We start from the raw sequence: 16683 nt of genomic DNA, 5'->3' as shown, positions 1-16683 counted from the left end.
CTGTGGTACAAAGGCATTGTTTTCTGAAGGCTAACACGCTGACTTATAATGAACAAAAAAGCTAGGCCAGAGGGCTATAGGTAAAATTTCAAGATACAATTGATTATTCTTTCCTTTGGGCTGACAACTTCCAGGTTACTAATTGTTTTCCAAGCATATTAGGCTCCATAAAACTGGCATACTGGGGAAATGCTATTGTTTACTCTTTCACACTTGACAAAAGCAATTCCCATGTGAAAGACAAGTTTAGCCGTGGGACAGAGCCGGTTACCTAAAGGAGGAAACCGTCTGGTGGGTTCCCAAGCATGAGAAGTTGTCATGTTGTCACCCTTTGGTTAGCTGCTCAACTACTTTGTTTCTCTGCAGGGGCTATTTTGGTCACTATAGCCTGTTTTGCTATGGCTCATACCAGTACATATAATAATCAATCATAAGTGAAATCAACATAATAAAGCATTACCAGACCTGTGGAAAACAGGCAGGATTTTTTTTTCTCAAGTGCAGACTTCTTTTTATTATTATAATAAGACACTAAAACCTCTCCTGAAAAAAATCATCAACCACAACTGCCACCACTGATGCTAAAAAACACCCCAGTGTTTGTGTATTTGAAAATGATCCTTAATGCTAATTCTTTAGTTTTGCCATTTCTTAATCCCCATAAAAAATCCTATTAACCCTTGTATATGGGGAGGGTGGGATGATTTTTTTTTTCTTTTAGATTTAAAGTAACCAATAAACCTCCATATGTATAATAGCCTTCACCTCCTTGATAGACTGAAAGTAAGCGTTATTTTCAATGACATTTTAACATGATAAAGTCCTTTGAAAGAACATGCAGGAGACAAAAGCATCAAATTGGAGGCATAATCCACCCTTGGTCCAAGAACCCAAGTCTAAGACAGGAAATCTGCACAAAATGGAACCAGTTGTCATCTACCTCGATGTGCATCAAATGAAGACAATGGGGTCCATCCATCTGCACTTAATATTCGTTCATAGTTTTAATATCTCTGAGCTATACCAACATTTTGCAGCTTTGGGGCCTCATTTAGAAGTTGCGGTACAGAAATAATGTGCTGAATGTCGAAAAGCATTTCAAATAAATAAGCATGGTAACGTGCTAAGCAGGTGATATTTACAAGACAAGATATGATGAAAAAAAATACAAAACCAAACCGGGCTGAGGTCCAAGAGTCTCAAATTCAACTGTACTCATTCTGAGCTGGAAAATTAACTTATTCACGTCCATCTTTGGCAGAAACCATCATTTGTTTAAATTATTCAGTTTATGCAGCTTTAACACTTTTTTTTTTTAAAGAAGTTGGCATCAAAGTGGAAGCAAAAGATCAGTCCCAAGTTGTTGCTTATCAGTCAGGAGAAGACAGCAAAGAACAAAAACAAAACAGAGAATGCAGGGCAGGGATCCTCCAAATCCAAACGTGCACCAAGTTGGTCAAAGAAAGCAGACCTATTAGAACTGAATTGGAAGCCCACGGGTTGTTATTTTGGTGTCTCATTATTACTCGCATCATCTCCAAACCCATTTTGGGAGGAGCACCTCCTCAGAGCCTGAAAGGTAGCAACAGTGACAATAAATCAAGCTGATATGAGACAACTGTTACTTTTTAAAAAAATGAGTCCTTTAATGTTTTACATTATTTTGTGTGGTACAATCATTCCTTGTGCTTTTAAATTTGGAGATCCGAGAGAAAACAGCCTTTTTGTTGCAGTGCTCACCTCTAATTGTAACTTCTTTCTTTTGAAGAATTTCTTCCCCGGTATATATGTTCCTGGCTCTGCAGGCATAGGTGCCTGAATCTTCCAGGGAAACGTTCTTGATGGTAAGATTGAGCGTGATAGAGTATTCCTTAGTGACTGCCATCTTTTGTTTACTGATGCTATGGTGCATTGTCCGATTGTTTACTGTTCGCAGCAAAATCCAAGTAATGTCTCTGTATAAGAATTTGCTGACCGTGCAAGACAATTTCAAATCCTCTCCTTCGGCTGGCATTTTTTCCAAGTTAACATGAAATCCATTGGGCACATCTGCAAACAAAGATCAAAAATGGTTAGTCCACAGAAGAATCAATGTCTTATTATAAGACATTTTTACCATGTATGTCTCACTTGTTACAAGGATCTCCTGGTCTGTTTTTGCCTCAGAACTTGCAGTATTCCAGAGAAAAGAGTGAGAAGTATCGTTTTCCCCCAGTCTTTGGCAATGGATAAAACAGGGCACAGAGAGACTGAGTTGCCCAAGGTCTGATCTAGTCAGTGGCTAAGCAGGAAATAGAACCCACAACAAAAATGCTCTCAAGTCAGCATTCATAATCATAAGGATGACAGTTTCTCCCTTAGGCCAAAGGGCGTCTCCAAAGTTAATTAAAAAAGAAAAACTTGAGTAGAGACCATTTTCAAGCACCTTATCAAATATAATATTCACTGCTGGCAACTAGGAAGCAGAACTAAGTATAAGGATATAGCTGTCTACATGGAAAACCAAATATACTTTTAATCAATCAATGAGAATTTATTTTTAAGCTTTAAATCTCTGTCTTGGGCTCTGGGGATACAAAGAAAAAATTTAAACTTAAGTAGTCACAGTGACCTAAAAGAAATAAAAAGTTTTAGATGTTAATGAACTAGTCTTTATTTTGTGCCTGCTACTTGCCCAGGCACTGTGCTAGGCACCTGGGATATAAGTACAAAGAAAGAAACAATGCAATGAGCATACATTCTAATGAAAGAGGCATGTACATATGATATACTCAATATATATATATGTGTGTGTGTATGTGCATATATATATATAATAGTATAAACAAAAAGTTAATAAATACACATGCATAAAAAGTTGCTAAGTACAAGATTGGGAGGAAAGACACTAGATGTTGGAGGGACCAGAAAAGGCTTCATAAAGTATCCAAATTAAACATCAGATGATTACAGGCAAACTAGTGTCCATCTGTCTGCATTCTGTACTTCAAGTAACATTCTCGTTTCACACATCTTTTATTTGATGGGCAGTGGATCCCGATATTGCCTCAGGTTATTTTTACTTGCTTATTTTTATTATTAATTAATTAATATTATTAATATTACATTTAGCCAAAGAGAGGTAATGGTTTTTATTAAGATCATTTTTTATAAGTCTTCATTAAGTACTTTTATCCTGCTTGTTCCTCCATAGAAGCTCATCCTACAGAATTTGAAGAGCCCTGGATGAGATCAAATCCCACTTAGGATGCTTCTTAGCTGTGTGACCCTGAGAAAGTCACACTCCCTGAGCCTCAGGCTCCTATCTAAAACTGAAGAAGCATTATCTCTGATGTTTGCTTTGAACTATGCTGTGTGCATTTATTAATGTTATAATGTTATATTTGTGCTGTATACATTGGAATGTAAGCTCCTTGAGAGAAGGGATTGTTTCATTCTTTGTATTTGTGTAGGCAGAGTGCCTGACACATAGTAGGCATTTAATGAATACTTGTGGCTTGTAGGCTGATTGACTGGCAGTGCTAAACTCACATGTCTATTATGTGTATCAAAGGATTCACTGTATATAAAGCATTTGCAAATGCAAAAGTTATTATATCCAACTTTTATATAATACCTTAAGCATATATATAATCTTTTTTTTATCCATACAGCAACACTGGGAAATAAATACAAGTATTGTTATTATCACCATTTTGCAAATGAAGCAGCTGAAACTCAGAGAGGTTATCTGACCTGCCCACAATCTGAGGCAGAATTTGAACCCTGGTCATTCCTAGACACCATGTCTAGTGGGTTTTTCTGCTCCATCATTCTTCCATTTGATAACTTGTATTATTTAGTACTTTGCTTTTTTATGGCAAAATACAATAATTTAATATGAATCATTACGGAGGTAGTCACAAAGAATATCCTTCTCAAATTCCAAGGTGGTGAGATTCTATAAGAATATTTTAGAAATTTAAAATTCTTTCTGAGTTTCTACTCTTTCAGAATTCCAAACTTCCTTATTCCTTTGTCATCCATTATATGCCACATCATTTTCTTGTTCTCTATGATAAATAGATGGGGAGCAGTGAATGACTGGGGAATGCCATATTTACTATTTGATAAAGGAAATATTGCATGGTTTCTACTTAAGTCACTGAGAGGAAATGAGATGGCAGACAGTGTAGTTCTAGTGGAAAGAGCAATACATTTGAAATTAGAGTGTTGGGTCTGAATTAAGACGTACTACTTATGTAATGTTGTACAAGTCATTAAACTCTCAGAGCCTCAATTTCCTCACTTGTAAAATGAGGGGAGAGGTAGACTAGATGGCTCACAAGGTCCCTTCCTTCTCTACACTTATGATGCTCTTTTGTTCAGAAAATGTTTAACTATCCACTCAATTATTGGGAGGTAGCAGAATGGGAAACGACAATCTGGCCCCAGAATCAAGAGACCTTTATTGATCTAAGTCTTGATTTTGCTCCTACTAATTTGCTGTGAAATCTTTAACAAGTTGCTCAGGGTCTTGATCTGGAAAATGAGCAAGTCTCTAAATTCCATTCCAGTTCAAGCAAGCATTCTATGACTTTATGAAAATAGCATAGATTTCTGGAAAAATCTCTAGGGGGAAAAAAAGAGTACTTTTAAAATCCAAATTTTCTAGTCAATAAATGAACTTACCTATGGTGACAATATCGACATCTATTGCCACCTGTCAACTATCATAAATTCCTGCTTCTCCAGCTATACCTGATGGCCTCTCCTTCTCAATCCCAATTTTCCTTATCAATTTCATCTGTTGTTTTTTTCTATCAATTTCATCTTAAACCAATCACTTGACTTCTGAAATAGCAACCTACATTTGAAGACCAATTTATGCTTGGATTTTACATAGATTACTATCTCATCTGATCTTTGCGACCAATAGGAGGTAAGGTAGGGAATGAATGTTTAATTTATTCTCATGCTGCTAATGAGGAAATGAATTCTTGAAAGGGTTGTCCGGGGTCCCACGGTCTGGTCTTCATCGGGAAGTGACAAAGCCAGGACTGTAATCCAGGCCTCTCTCTACCAAACCACCCTGTCAGTCTTGCATGCCTCATGAGGGTGTGCTGGAGAATAATTAGTTAATGGCTCTGGCACCACCCCACTGCTTGTTACCGAATAGCTTGTCAGTATGTGAGGAGAGAATTTGGCCCAACATTTTGCAAAAAGCTTTGAAGATGAAAAGCACCATGTAATACTATTATTATTATTATCTTTTGCACACAAAGCTATAAAGAAACCTTTAAACCTTAAGGGGACAATAGTCCAAAATTAGATATTATATCAACTCTTTTCCTAAATCTCAGTTTGCTTGTTTTTCTGATTTTCTGGGTTTGGGCTTTATTATAAACTATCGTCTGAAGAAATGCCAAAGTATTCATTTGAAACCTGGGAACATGTGGGTAGCTGGAGCTTATGAAGCTGTCAATGCTCACGGAGAACGGAGACCAAGGAAAGCTTTCATGCTTCTGAGAGGAGGATTGGAAAGCAAACCAAATTTTTTACTCTTGCAGACAATAAGATATTAGAATTAAATATACTAGAACACAGAATCGTTTGTTACATATCTACATAAATATACTTATATATAGTATCAGGCATGGTGATATGGAGCGAGATAGATAAACACACCAATTTCTCCCGTAGGCATTAGGGCAGAAGTAGCATGAACTTCCAATTGAGGGTTTTTTTTTTTTTAAATATCTCAAATTCTAGATTTTTTATGTCTCATCCCAGGGGTAAGAGCCCAAGTAAAGCTAAGTAACACCACTGAGATCATGTAAGAGAGTTTCTATTTACTTTAGTGATTTGAAACTTCCTGTGGAAATAGCTCCCAGGTTTCCTGATGGAAGATTTTGTTTATCTTTGCCAAGCACCACCAGGAATCTCAAAATAAAATGCATTTAGTGACATTGGGAAACCAGGGAGATAAGGTAGTGCTGTTCCTGTTTCACCCTCAGTAATTGCAAACACACCCATAGTCATGCTGTGTGCCAGCAAAGGAGATCGAGCGTGCACACACACACATACACACACACACACACACGCACGCACACACGCACACACACTCACACACAGAAGGAAAGAGAGAAGGATAAATATGTTTTGTAGTTGGCTCATTTTGTAGTAGATACCGCTGCTATTCCTGAAATTCAACTGTTTTAGGTTAGCTATCTGCTTCTTGAAAATAAGCATCCTATGGTTTGCATTTCTGGTTTTTCGTTCAGTTGTTTTTCAGTCTTGTCCGACTGTGACCCCATTTGACATTTTATGTAGATTTGGCAAACACACTGGAATAGTTTGCCAGCTCATTTTACAGATGAAGAAACTGAGGTAAATAGGGTTAAGTTCTCTTTATATATTTCATGGACAAGAAATAGATAAATTTTTAAAAAGATTCTAAAGGTAGCTGATGAATTCTGAAAGGATTTTTTTCTTAATTAGGGTTTTAAAAATAAAAATAAAAGCTAACATTTCTACATAGGGCTTTTTGACAGACTTTGCCGTCTCACATTGATAGTCCACCAGAGGATAAGGAGTTATGGTAGTAGACAAGTTATGCTGATAGAAAGAATAATAGCTAATAATAATAGTTAACATTTATATAGAGCTTTAAGCAACCCTCAAAAAAAAAAAAACCCAAACCCTGTGAGGTACCCATTAGTCTTAACCTTATTTAAAGATGAGTAAACTGAGACATGGAGAGATTAAGTGATTTGCCCAGTGCCACACTGCCGGTAAAGTATCTGAGAGTGGATTTGAATTCATCTTCCCAAATCTACCTTCCAACTGCCAAAGAAAAAACAAATTCCAAAGGGTCTAAAATGAATAGTCTCACTCTAACCTAACATTCATCCCGAATATCTCTTGTCTATGTAGTCTATTATACACCCCCTTGTGTTATATGGTCCAAGAGGTGAGGGAAAGTGGGGATCCCTAATTCAAAGGAATGAACTCCCTCCAGGAATCCCAGTGTTTAAATTACTATTGGTAAGGATTTGATTGTCTGGGACCAACTGTTTGGCTTAAGTCCTGCTTAGTCTAGGAAGACTTCAAGGGGAAGGAAAGTTCTAAATTATGTTTTAAGAAACAAAGAGATACAGTTTATCAGTTGGGAAGAAGAAACAGTTTTAGGCATGCACTGAACCTGGTGGCATGACTCAAAGGGAGAAGACAAAGGATCGCAGAGGTAAGATGTAGCTGATTTGATTGCTATGTACAAGCTGATCTGCCAGAATTCAGGGTATTTTGAAGAAGAGGGGGAGACTGAATTAGGAGAGGATTCTAATGGATTGTACAGGCAGAAGATCCTAAAATATGTAACAGAGAGCATGCAAAGGATACTAAACATAAGACCGGACAACCTAACTTCAAGGATTAACTCTGCTATCTACTGGTTGTGTAATGATGGAGGCTACTTATCCTCTCTAAAAGCCTCAGGCTCCTTATCTGTAAAATAAGGATAATAATACTCAAAACCTCATTGCCTTGTGTAAGAAGATACTCTATACTAAGAGTTATCATTATTAAAAATAATAATCATTTTTCTTTGATTCAGAAAGCAACTTTGAATCATTATGGGGCTAGGGGGCAACAAAAACCAGATTTCATTGGTAAAAAGCAAGTGTAGCAAGAAGGGTGACAATAGATTTCAAAAGGACCTTTCACTCCAGTGTTCTCAGAATTCCTTTTAGTAAGAAAGTCACTAGAGGGAAGTTACTGATTCTTCTCATAGATTTTTTTTTTTAAATTTTAAACCCTTAACTTCTGTGTATTGACTTATAGGTGGAAGATTGGTAAGGGTGGGCAATGGGGGTCAAGTGACTTGCCCAGGGTCACACAGCTGGGAAGTGTCTGAGGCCGGATTTGAACCTAGGACCTCCTGTCTCTAGGCCTGGCTCTCAATCCACTGAGCTACCCAGCTGCCCCTCTTCTTGTAGATTTTTAATTAGGCAATACTGTAAGGCTTAGCATGGGAACTAGGGATATTGAGTCTGGAAAAGAGAAGACTATGAGAAGGGTATGAGATGGCTTCAAGACTGTTAAAAGACTGCAATATGGAAGGAAAGATTGGAATCATTTTGTTTTACCCTCAGTTTCCAGAACTAGGAAGAATGGGTAAAAAGAGACAAATTTAGGTTTGATTGAAGGAACAGAGTGGGAAGCCTCAGAAATCTTCCCCTTACTAGAAATCTTGAAGCACATCACATGAGTTGTAAACTGGGTTCTTTCTTCAGCATGGGTTGGACTATATGAATGGCCCCTGAGTTCATTTTAACTCTGTAATCCTGTGACTGATTCTGTGGTGAGACAGGAGGGAAATGGGAAGAATTCTTCCTGAGCTTAGGAGGTCAATTTTTTCTCCACTTGGACTCTTCCTTGGGCAAAATAGCAACTAAAAACTAAATAGGATAGGCTTAATGTTGGGGTTCTCATTATCTTGGAGACCAAATAACCCCTTTGAAGAGTGACAAAAAGGTAAGATATTCTCCTCCTCCAAACTACAGCTTCTTGAAGTCAGGGACCATGTCACTCATTTGTCTTGTAGTTTTCTGCTCTGTGATTCCCAGCACATACAAGGCTGTCCCTTGTGGAAAGTATTTGTTTTGTTTGCAGGCAAAGGGTCTGCCAGAACCTTCAAGCTGCACCAATCTAAGCCATCTCAAGTTTATCCACAAAAGTATTTGGGAAGAACTTCATTCCTCCACTCATTTGGGATGAACATCATGCTCATGTTTTGCTGACTAGAATGGCCATAAAGTAGTCTTGTCTTGAGCTTTTCTTCACTAATCCAAGAAGCTATAAACTGGGTCATAGCCTCAGTTCTGCCTTCGACTCATGGCCAAGTCTCATCTCTGGGCCTCACTTTCCTAATCTGTAAAATATGGAGCATTGACTAGATCAGAGGTTCTTAATTTTGGGGGGTTCTGGACCTCTTTAGCAGGCTGGTGAAGCCCAGGGACCTTTTCTCAGAATCATGTCTTTATTTGTATGCAATAAGATACATGGATTACAAGGGAAATCAGTTGAAATAATTATCAAAATATTTTTTAAGTCCAGAAACTTCAGGTCAAGAACGCCTGGAGTAGAAGCTCTCTACAACACCTTTTACGATAGGTAGGTGGTACAATGGATAAAACGCTGGGCCTGGAGTCAAGAAGACTCATTTTCCTGAGTTCAAATCTCGCCTCAGACACTTACTGGCTGTGTGATTCTGGGAAAATCACTTAACCCTATTTGCCTTAGTTCCTCATCTGTAAAATGAGCTGAAGAAGGAAATGACAAACCATGTCAGTATCTTTGACAAGAAAATCCCAAATGGGGTCACAAAGAGCCAAACATGACTGAAACAACCGAACATCAAAATAGTTTTTAAGCAATTAAATTCAACGCTCTTCTATTCTCTGAAGCAGCTTCTCCACTACTGTGTTAGCTTATCAGGTGGCCTCTCACACAACTCTACTACCCATGTAGAACTGGGAAGAGGATCTTTCTGGAGAAATTGAAGAAACTCTGTTCATAACTTACTCTGCAGAGTATGTATAGTGTGAAGTTTCCAGGGAGCTGGCTCCCTGCCCAGACTTCCTCAGAATTTTCTTGGGAGGGGGAGGGGGTAGAGTTGGGCAATTGTTTTCATACTCTGAGCTCCTTACATCCTTCCTGTGCCAAGAGAGTTGCACAGAGAGGGCAATTTGTAGAGCTTGGACTATATAAAATTTGCAGAAACTATCATTTTTTAATGAATATAACATATCTCTTGTGTCCAGAAATACTCTAAAATACTCTTGGGACCCAAGAAATAACTCCTATTTTATCCCTTTTAACCTATGGATCAATCTGATTCAGAAATACTAGATCCAGAGAACGGCAGATGTTTGTACCACAAAATGTGGGAAAACAGTAACAAGAGCCCAAACAGATTTATCCATAATAGCTGCCATTTGTATATCACTTTAAGATTTCTGCTTTCCTAACAAGGACCTGTGAGACAGGTAGTATTATCATCTCCATTTTATAGCTGAGGAAACTACAGATTTGAGAGGTTAAGTGACTGTCTCATGATCATACATCTAAGAAATGTCTAAAGTAGGATTTGAAACCAGGCTTTCTGTTTCCATGTATGGTGCTCATATGCTCCTCTTTTATTGTCAAAGGAGCCATTAGTTTCTTGATTAGAAAATATTATTAAACATGATTTATTAATGTTCCAAATTGTAAGAAAAAATTCTAAAAAATAATTCATCACTTGATTTTATCCAAAGGCTCCAAGTCACTGTGAAATAATCTTCACACAATGATTCTTTTATTTATTTTTTAAACCCTTACTTTCTGTCTTAGAATCAATACTTTGTATTGGTTCCAAGGCAGAAGTGTAAGGCTTAGGCAATGGGGGTTGAGCGACTTGCCCAGGATCACACAGCTAGGAAGTATCTGAAAGAACACATTTGAAACCAGAACCTCCTCTCTCTAGGCTTGGCTCTCCATCCCACTGAGCCACCTAGTTGCTCCCCACCCCGCTTTTTTGACTCTTAAGGTAATCTAAAGCTTGCGTATAATTGTTCCCAAAACACAATTTCCTAGATATTCCCTAGGCTGACCCCCTAGAATGAAGCTATTGAAAGTGTGACTATCTCTCTCCAATTATAACAATTCATGATCTTGGATTTCTTAAATCCTAACAAAAAGGGGGGCAGGTTTCAAAAGCCACCTTTGATGGTAGAAGAAATGTGGCTTACCTGTGACATAAAAGCTAATGTTTCTTTCCACGTGTCCAACCTTATTGGAAGCCACACAGCTATAGATTCCAGAAGCTTTGGTGTCAGCCACAACCAGAGTGCTTGCAATCTGGAAAAGACAAGGTCACTTTAGTTGGCATTAGAACAAGAAGTTGCTTGAATAGTCCCCAAAAGGCTCTCTAACCACTAACACGATTCTGTTGTTCCATTCATTCAGCAAAAGGTGGCAATTATCGGAAGGCCATCTCCATGCAGAGCCCCAGAAATAATGGAAAAATAACAGGAAAACAGTTTCTCAGGAGACTCACAGCCTCTCCATCCAGATCAAATGAGCGATTCATGCTTATTTGTCTCGTGCTGCCGGAGTCATAATTACATGCCATGAAGCCCGAGGTGAGGGACTGCACGTCCCACCCAGGTCTGAGGATCAATGAGAGGAAGGGGTGCAGTGGCTATTTGTTTGGCTGACCCCTAGATCACATGCTTGCTGAGGTCTTGTTCTGCTCATCAGTCTTGGTATGGGTACATCAGGTGAGCCAAAGTTGGGAAGAAGAATCTGCTCGATGATTCTATTTATAATATATTCAAAGAGGATGATGAGCTATGTCAAAGGTTTGAATCCCAGACTGGGAAAAAGACACACAAAAAGCTAGCGGACTAACAATTCTGATACAAGATTGTCATGTGGATTTTCGTAAATGATAGACTTTGAGTCACTGGGCTTCTTAACCTAGAAATGGAGATTCTAGGAAGTTATGGTTAAATGGACAATAAAAACGAAACAGACAACACAATTTTGTGTGTTCTCATTCCAGCTGCTTGGGTTGGTGATAGGCCTAAAGAAATATGTATGAAAAGTCAGGAAACTAACAGTTTACTTTTGTGTTATTTGGGAGCACTTTATAAAATTGTATTTTTTTAAAAGAGATGTTATATACAGAAAATGCTCTTACCCTCTAGTTTATATTCTAAAACAGCTTTATGCCCAGATGACAGGCAGTGCCAATGCAAAGAAATGGAAACAACACAGACTATAACGATTATACTTTTTAAGCTAATTTTGTTGTTGGATATGCCAAATACAGGTTTTTTGATTCAAGTTTCCAGTACAATTCAAAGATTCATTTTTCAAAAAATCAGAATTCATATTTTGGGATGATTCTATGTATCTTCCTAATCTGTGTTATGTAGGTACCTCAAGGGTACAGAAAAATGACAAACCCTTCAATTCATCTTTGTAAGTTGTATTTTTAGGTTCCAGAAACACTCATGAAACATTTAGCCAGATAGTATGAAGTGAGAATTAATTCACAGTCCTTCCTTCCTTTTTTCACTCTGTGTCAGGGAATTATACAATGTGAAATGGTCCTGATGGGATAGACTAGAAGGGCCAGTTCTCTAATTCAGCCTGATTTCCAGCACTGGCTTAAAAATATCTATAAATAAAACAGTGATTTTAATCTTAGGCTGTTACTAATATATCTTCCTTTTTAAGTGCTTCAGAGGAATAAAAGTAGACATTCAAAGGTCAAGGAAGAATCTAAAATTAACATGGAGAGGCACATTTTGGTCAATTGATGGGAAAGTGGAACGTGAGAATTAAACTTCTTTTGGGTGTGGGAACTGAGTCAGTCAAGCAGTAAGTAACTTTGTGATTAAATATTATTGCTTATGTCATACATTTATTCCATTGTAGTACTCAAGTTTCTTAAGGTGCCTTCAAAACACTTTTAACGGAAATGTTGTTAAACATTGCCGTTGTCAGAGTTTTGCTGTCTTACAGAATTAATAACATAGGACACATTTCCTGTGTTCTTTTATCCATCTGAACTCAAGGTTCCTTTAATTTTTCACTTTGTTCTACTTCTACAAACCCAATAGTCTGGAAGCTCCAACCAATAGAGTCTGAAATTCCGCATTGACCTTTGGTGGATCCAACTGATGACTCACTTTTCACAAGTCTTGGCCAAAGCCATTCAAGAAGGAAACTAAATTTTATTACCCTGAAAACCTTTCCTTGCTTATTTTTTTAATAGAAAAAAGAAAGAAAGAAAAGAAAGTCACTGAGACCTCTCAGGAATTCTTTTGGATAGCTGGATCATTTAGCCACTGTATAGTCTGTGTGTGCTAATAGGCACCAATATGCTTCCCCTTCTATATCATTAGAGGTGACTCAGCTGTGGGAGGGTCAATTTGTAGCCCAAGTTGGAATTCTTGAATAAGTGAAATTATAGCTTTGTCATTTTGGGTAATTCACCAATTTCTTGAGATCTTATTGAGGCAGCTAGGTGGCACCATAATGCACAAAATCCTAGGTTGGGAGTTAGGAAGACCTGGGTTCAAATTTGGTCTCACAACTTATTTGTTTTGTGACTCAGTAGCTTTGTGACCTCAAACTGTAAATCCTAATAGTACCACCTCCCAGGGTTCTTGTGAGGACCAATTGCAGCCTCATAGAGTTGTAAGGAGGAAAGTAATATCGTAAAACTTAAAGTAATACAGAAAATGCAAGTCAACATTATTGTACCCACAGTAGATAGTATATATGGCATTGGAGTCAAGACGAGTACACCTTACTGGCTGCGTAAATGTGGGCAGGTCATTGAATTTCCCTGAGTTTTAAGTGCTCTCCATGTTTGCATCAATGGATCCCTCCATTGGGAGAGGGAGTTCCCACCTTGACAAAAGCACTCATTTTTGACATGGGTATACATGTGTGCCATCCTTAGAAAGAACAGTCACTGAAAGTCATTGCTGTTAGCTCAGGTTTACAAATGGATGGCTGTTAACATGTGCCACACTCTGTTTTGGAAGTTGACTTCAGAGTATACTGTGTACTATCAGTTAGTCAAACAGTTCTTGAGCGTATATGCAATTAGCCACTATAATCAGGGGACAACGCTAGACCTTGTTTAAGCAAAAATCCACAGTCCTTCTACCTTGCAAGGGAAAATGTGAGCAGGTCCTTTTCTTCCTCCCTTTTTGTCTTTAAACCTTACAAATTATTTCAAGATGACACGTTATTAAGAAGAAATTTCAATGAAAAGGGGGATGAGAAATAACTGTGATGTAAGACAAAATGCATCAATAAAATATTTTCAAAAGATGATACGTTAATTCAGGCTCATCAGAATTCTAGAAGGATTTTCCCCTCCTCAATTCCAATAAATACAAATGTGGTTACATAGAATCGGACGTGATTGAAAACCACAAAAATTAGAGTACAACACTTCTACCTTTCTTCTTTTTTTCTGTTCTAATGCTGTCATTAATACTTAATAACCATAAAGTCTTCTTTGTAATGAGAGCCTAGGGAGTGATGTTCACATAATAGAATGGTAGGGAGTGATATCACTGAAATTTGTTCCTATAGTAAACATATTGCAAAATATGAACTTGGAGTTCATTAGTTGCTGCCACTTCTTGACAGCTATCATAAAATAGACCAGAGGAACAAGGGTGAAAGAATATGGTCAGGGAAAGAGGATATTACTACAAAGGTGACTTTGGAAGGTCTAGTGTGAGAAGTATTGAGAATAGCTCCTTTGTCATTTTAAATACAAAGAGCAAAGCTACAGAGATAATACAAATACTCTCATATTGTGAAAATATGGATTCCTTTCGAATTGCCACTCCAAATCAAGGGATAGTTTTATAAATTGGATAGGGAAAAGTTATACACCTGTGACTTCACTGGTATTGGAAGGTATGAAACAGGGGAAAATCCTACAGGTTGAAATTCTCTGTAATTTATTGTCTTAGAGCAGTGATTCCCAAAGTGGGCGCTACCGCCCCCTGGTGGGTGCTACAGCAATCCAGGGGGGTGGTGATAGCCACAGGTACATTTATCTTTCCTATTAATTGCTATTACAATTTTAAAAATTTAATTTCCAGGGGGCTAAGTAATATTTTTTCTGGAAATGGGGCAGTAGGCCAAAAACGTTTGGGAGCCACTGCCTTAGAGGGTTGCCTAGAACACTGAGAAATTAAGTAATAATAGCTATAATAAGAATAACTAGGATTTTATATGGCACTTTAAGGTTCAACAAAATGCTTTCATGTAGTATCTTATTTGATCTTCTCAAAAACCCTATGAGAAAAGTTCTATTATTATTATTACCTCCATTTTGTAGATGAATAAACTGAGGCAGATAGAGGTTAAGTGACTTGCTAACTCACACATCTAGCAAACGTCTGGGGCAGAATTTGATCTCAGGTGTCCCCGAGATCCGAGTTCAACTTCCAAGTCCAACAGTGAAGGTAGCTAGGTAGTTCAGGAGGACAGAGTATTGGACCTAGACTCTGGACAAATCACTTACTCTCTCTCAGTCTGTTTCTCATCAGGAAAATGGGGATACTAATAGTCTCCACCTCACAGGACCATTGTGAGGATCACATGAGACAATATGCAAAGCTCTTTGTAAACACCATAAAATATTATATAAATCCTGTTGTTGTTGTTCTTGTTCAGTGGTTTTCGGTTGCATCTGGCTCTTTGTGACCCTATTTGGAGTTTTTCTTGGCAAAGATACTGGAATGGTTTCTCACTTCCTTTTCCAGCTCATTTTACAGATGAGGAAATGGAGGCAAATAGGATTAAGTGACTGGATGCCATAATTATAGTTATTGTTATCCTCATTATTATTATCATCATCATCATCTACTTGGCCATCTAGCTGCCCCACTGAAGGTTCAGTGACATTCTCAGTCATATATAATTCAGGGGCAAGATTTGAACCCAAAACCTTCTTGGTTTTGAGGGTGGCTCTTTATGTGCAATAGAATAAGACCTATCAAGCATTTATAAATAGGAACTCTAAAAGGGATTATATTTTTTCCCTTTTAAAAAACTATCACCAATTCTATGCTGATCAAAGTTGCATGTGGAAGTAGATCAGTCTTATGTTCTCTCACAAGAAAGCACTTAGAGCTGAGATTTTGTGAGATTTTGCCTGGTTCAATGGGCTTTAGCCAATACTAGGTTGAGACAGCAGTGACTTGCAGAGATGGATAGAACATGATTCCCTACACAAATCATTTCAGCAGGAGGCAGCCTATGGTTCTCAAAAGTCAATCCATTTTTGGCTACAGATGGAATGAAAATACTTTATCAACACAATTGTTCAGTTTTATCCAAATAAATTCAGTAGAATCTCCGTTATCTGGCTTCCATCTCTTTGGAAGTCTTGTTTATATATATATATATATGTATATANAAAAATTTATTTTGCCAAAGCAAATTGCCATCTTTTTTTCAACTTTTAGTCTTAGAGTGTCACCTCAAGCTTTGAGAGGCAAGTGACTTACCCAAAGTCACACAGACAATGTGGACAGTATGTGTAAGAAATGGTACTTGAACCTGGGCTGTCTTGGCCATGAATTCAGCCCTCTTTCCAATACACTACCTGGTAAATAGGTACTTAATAAATACTTATTGACTGATAATATAATCGTATAACAATTTGGTATATGCAAAGATACTTGAAAACATTATTTGAAATGAAAATATTAATAGATAGAAGATGGGGGAAGAGGATGCAGCTGGGTATCTCAGTGGATTGAGAGCCAGGCCTAGAGACAAGAGGTACTAGGTTCAAATCCGGCCTCAGACACTTCCCAGCTGTGTGACCCTGGGCAAGTCACTTGACCCCCATTGCCCACCCTTACCATTCTTCCACCTATAAGCCAATACACAGAAGTTAAGGATTTGAAAAAAAAATTTTAAGTGGTAAAGGCTAGGCAATGGGGGTCACACAGCTATGACGTATCTGAGGTCAGATTTGAACTCAGGACTTCCTGGCTCTCAGTCCTCTGAGTCACCTATGTGCCCCAGCAACAAATTTTCAGTGGATAGTCTGAGAGATTTGCCTGTGCTCCTGAAGGGCTAAATGCTTTGCAGTTTTATATATAT

General features: G+C 37.9%; 1 protein-coding gene across 1 annotated transcript in view; it reads right to left on the bottom strand.

Moving 5' to 3' along the window:
• The window catches only part of FLT1 (fms related receptor tyrosine kinase 1), a 205990-nt gene that overhangs the window by 95305 nt on the left and 94002 nt on the right, over positions 1-16683 (bottom strand). Inside the window, exons 12-14 of the mRNA XM_044668966.1 lie at positions 11081-11192; positions 10773-10881; positions 1741-2049 (exon numbers count right to left, since the gene is read on the bottom strand). Of these exons, the coding sequence (XP_044524901.1) occupies positions 1741-2049; positions 10773-10881; positions 11081-11192 (530 nt within the window). The remainder of the gene's footprint in view (positions 1-1740; positions 2050-10772; positions 10882-11080; positions 11193-16683) is intronic.

The sequence above is a fragment of the Gracilinanus agilis genome, chromosome 3 (genome assembly GCF_016433145.1).
Source record: "Gracilinanus agilis isolate LMUSP501 chromosome 3, AgileGrace, whole genome shotgun sequence".
NCBI lineage: Eukaryota > Metazoa > Chordata > Mammalia > Didelphimorphia > Didelphidae > Gracilinanus > Gracilinanus agilis.
This window is presented reverse-complemented; position numbering and strand designations above follow the sequence as displayed.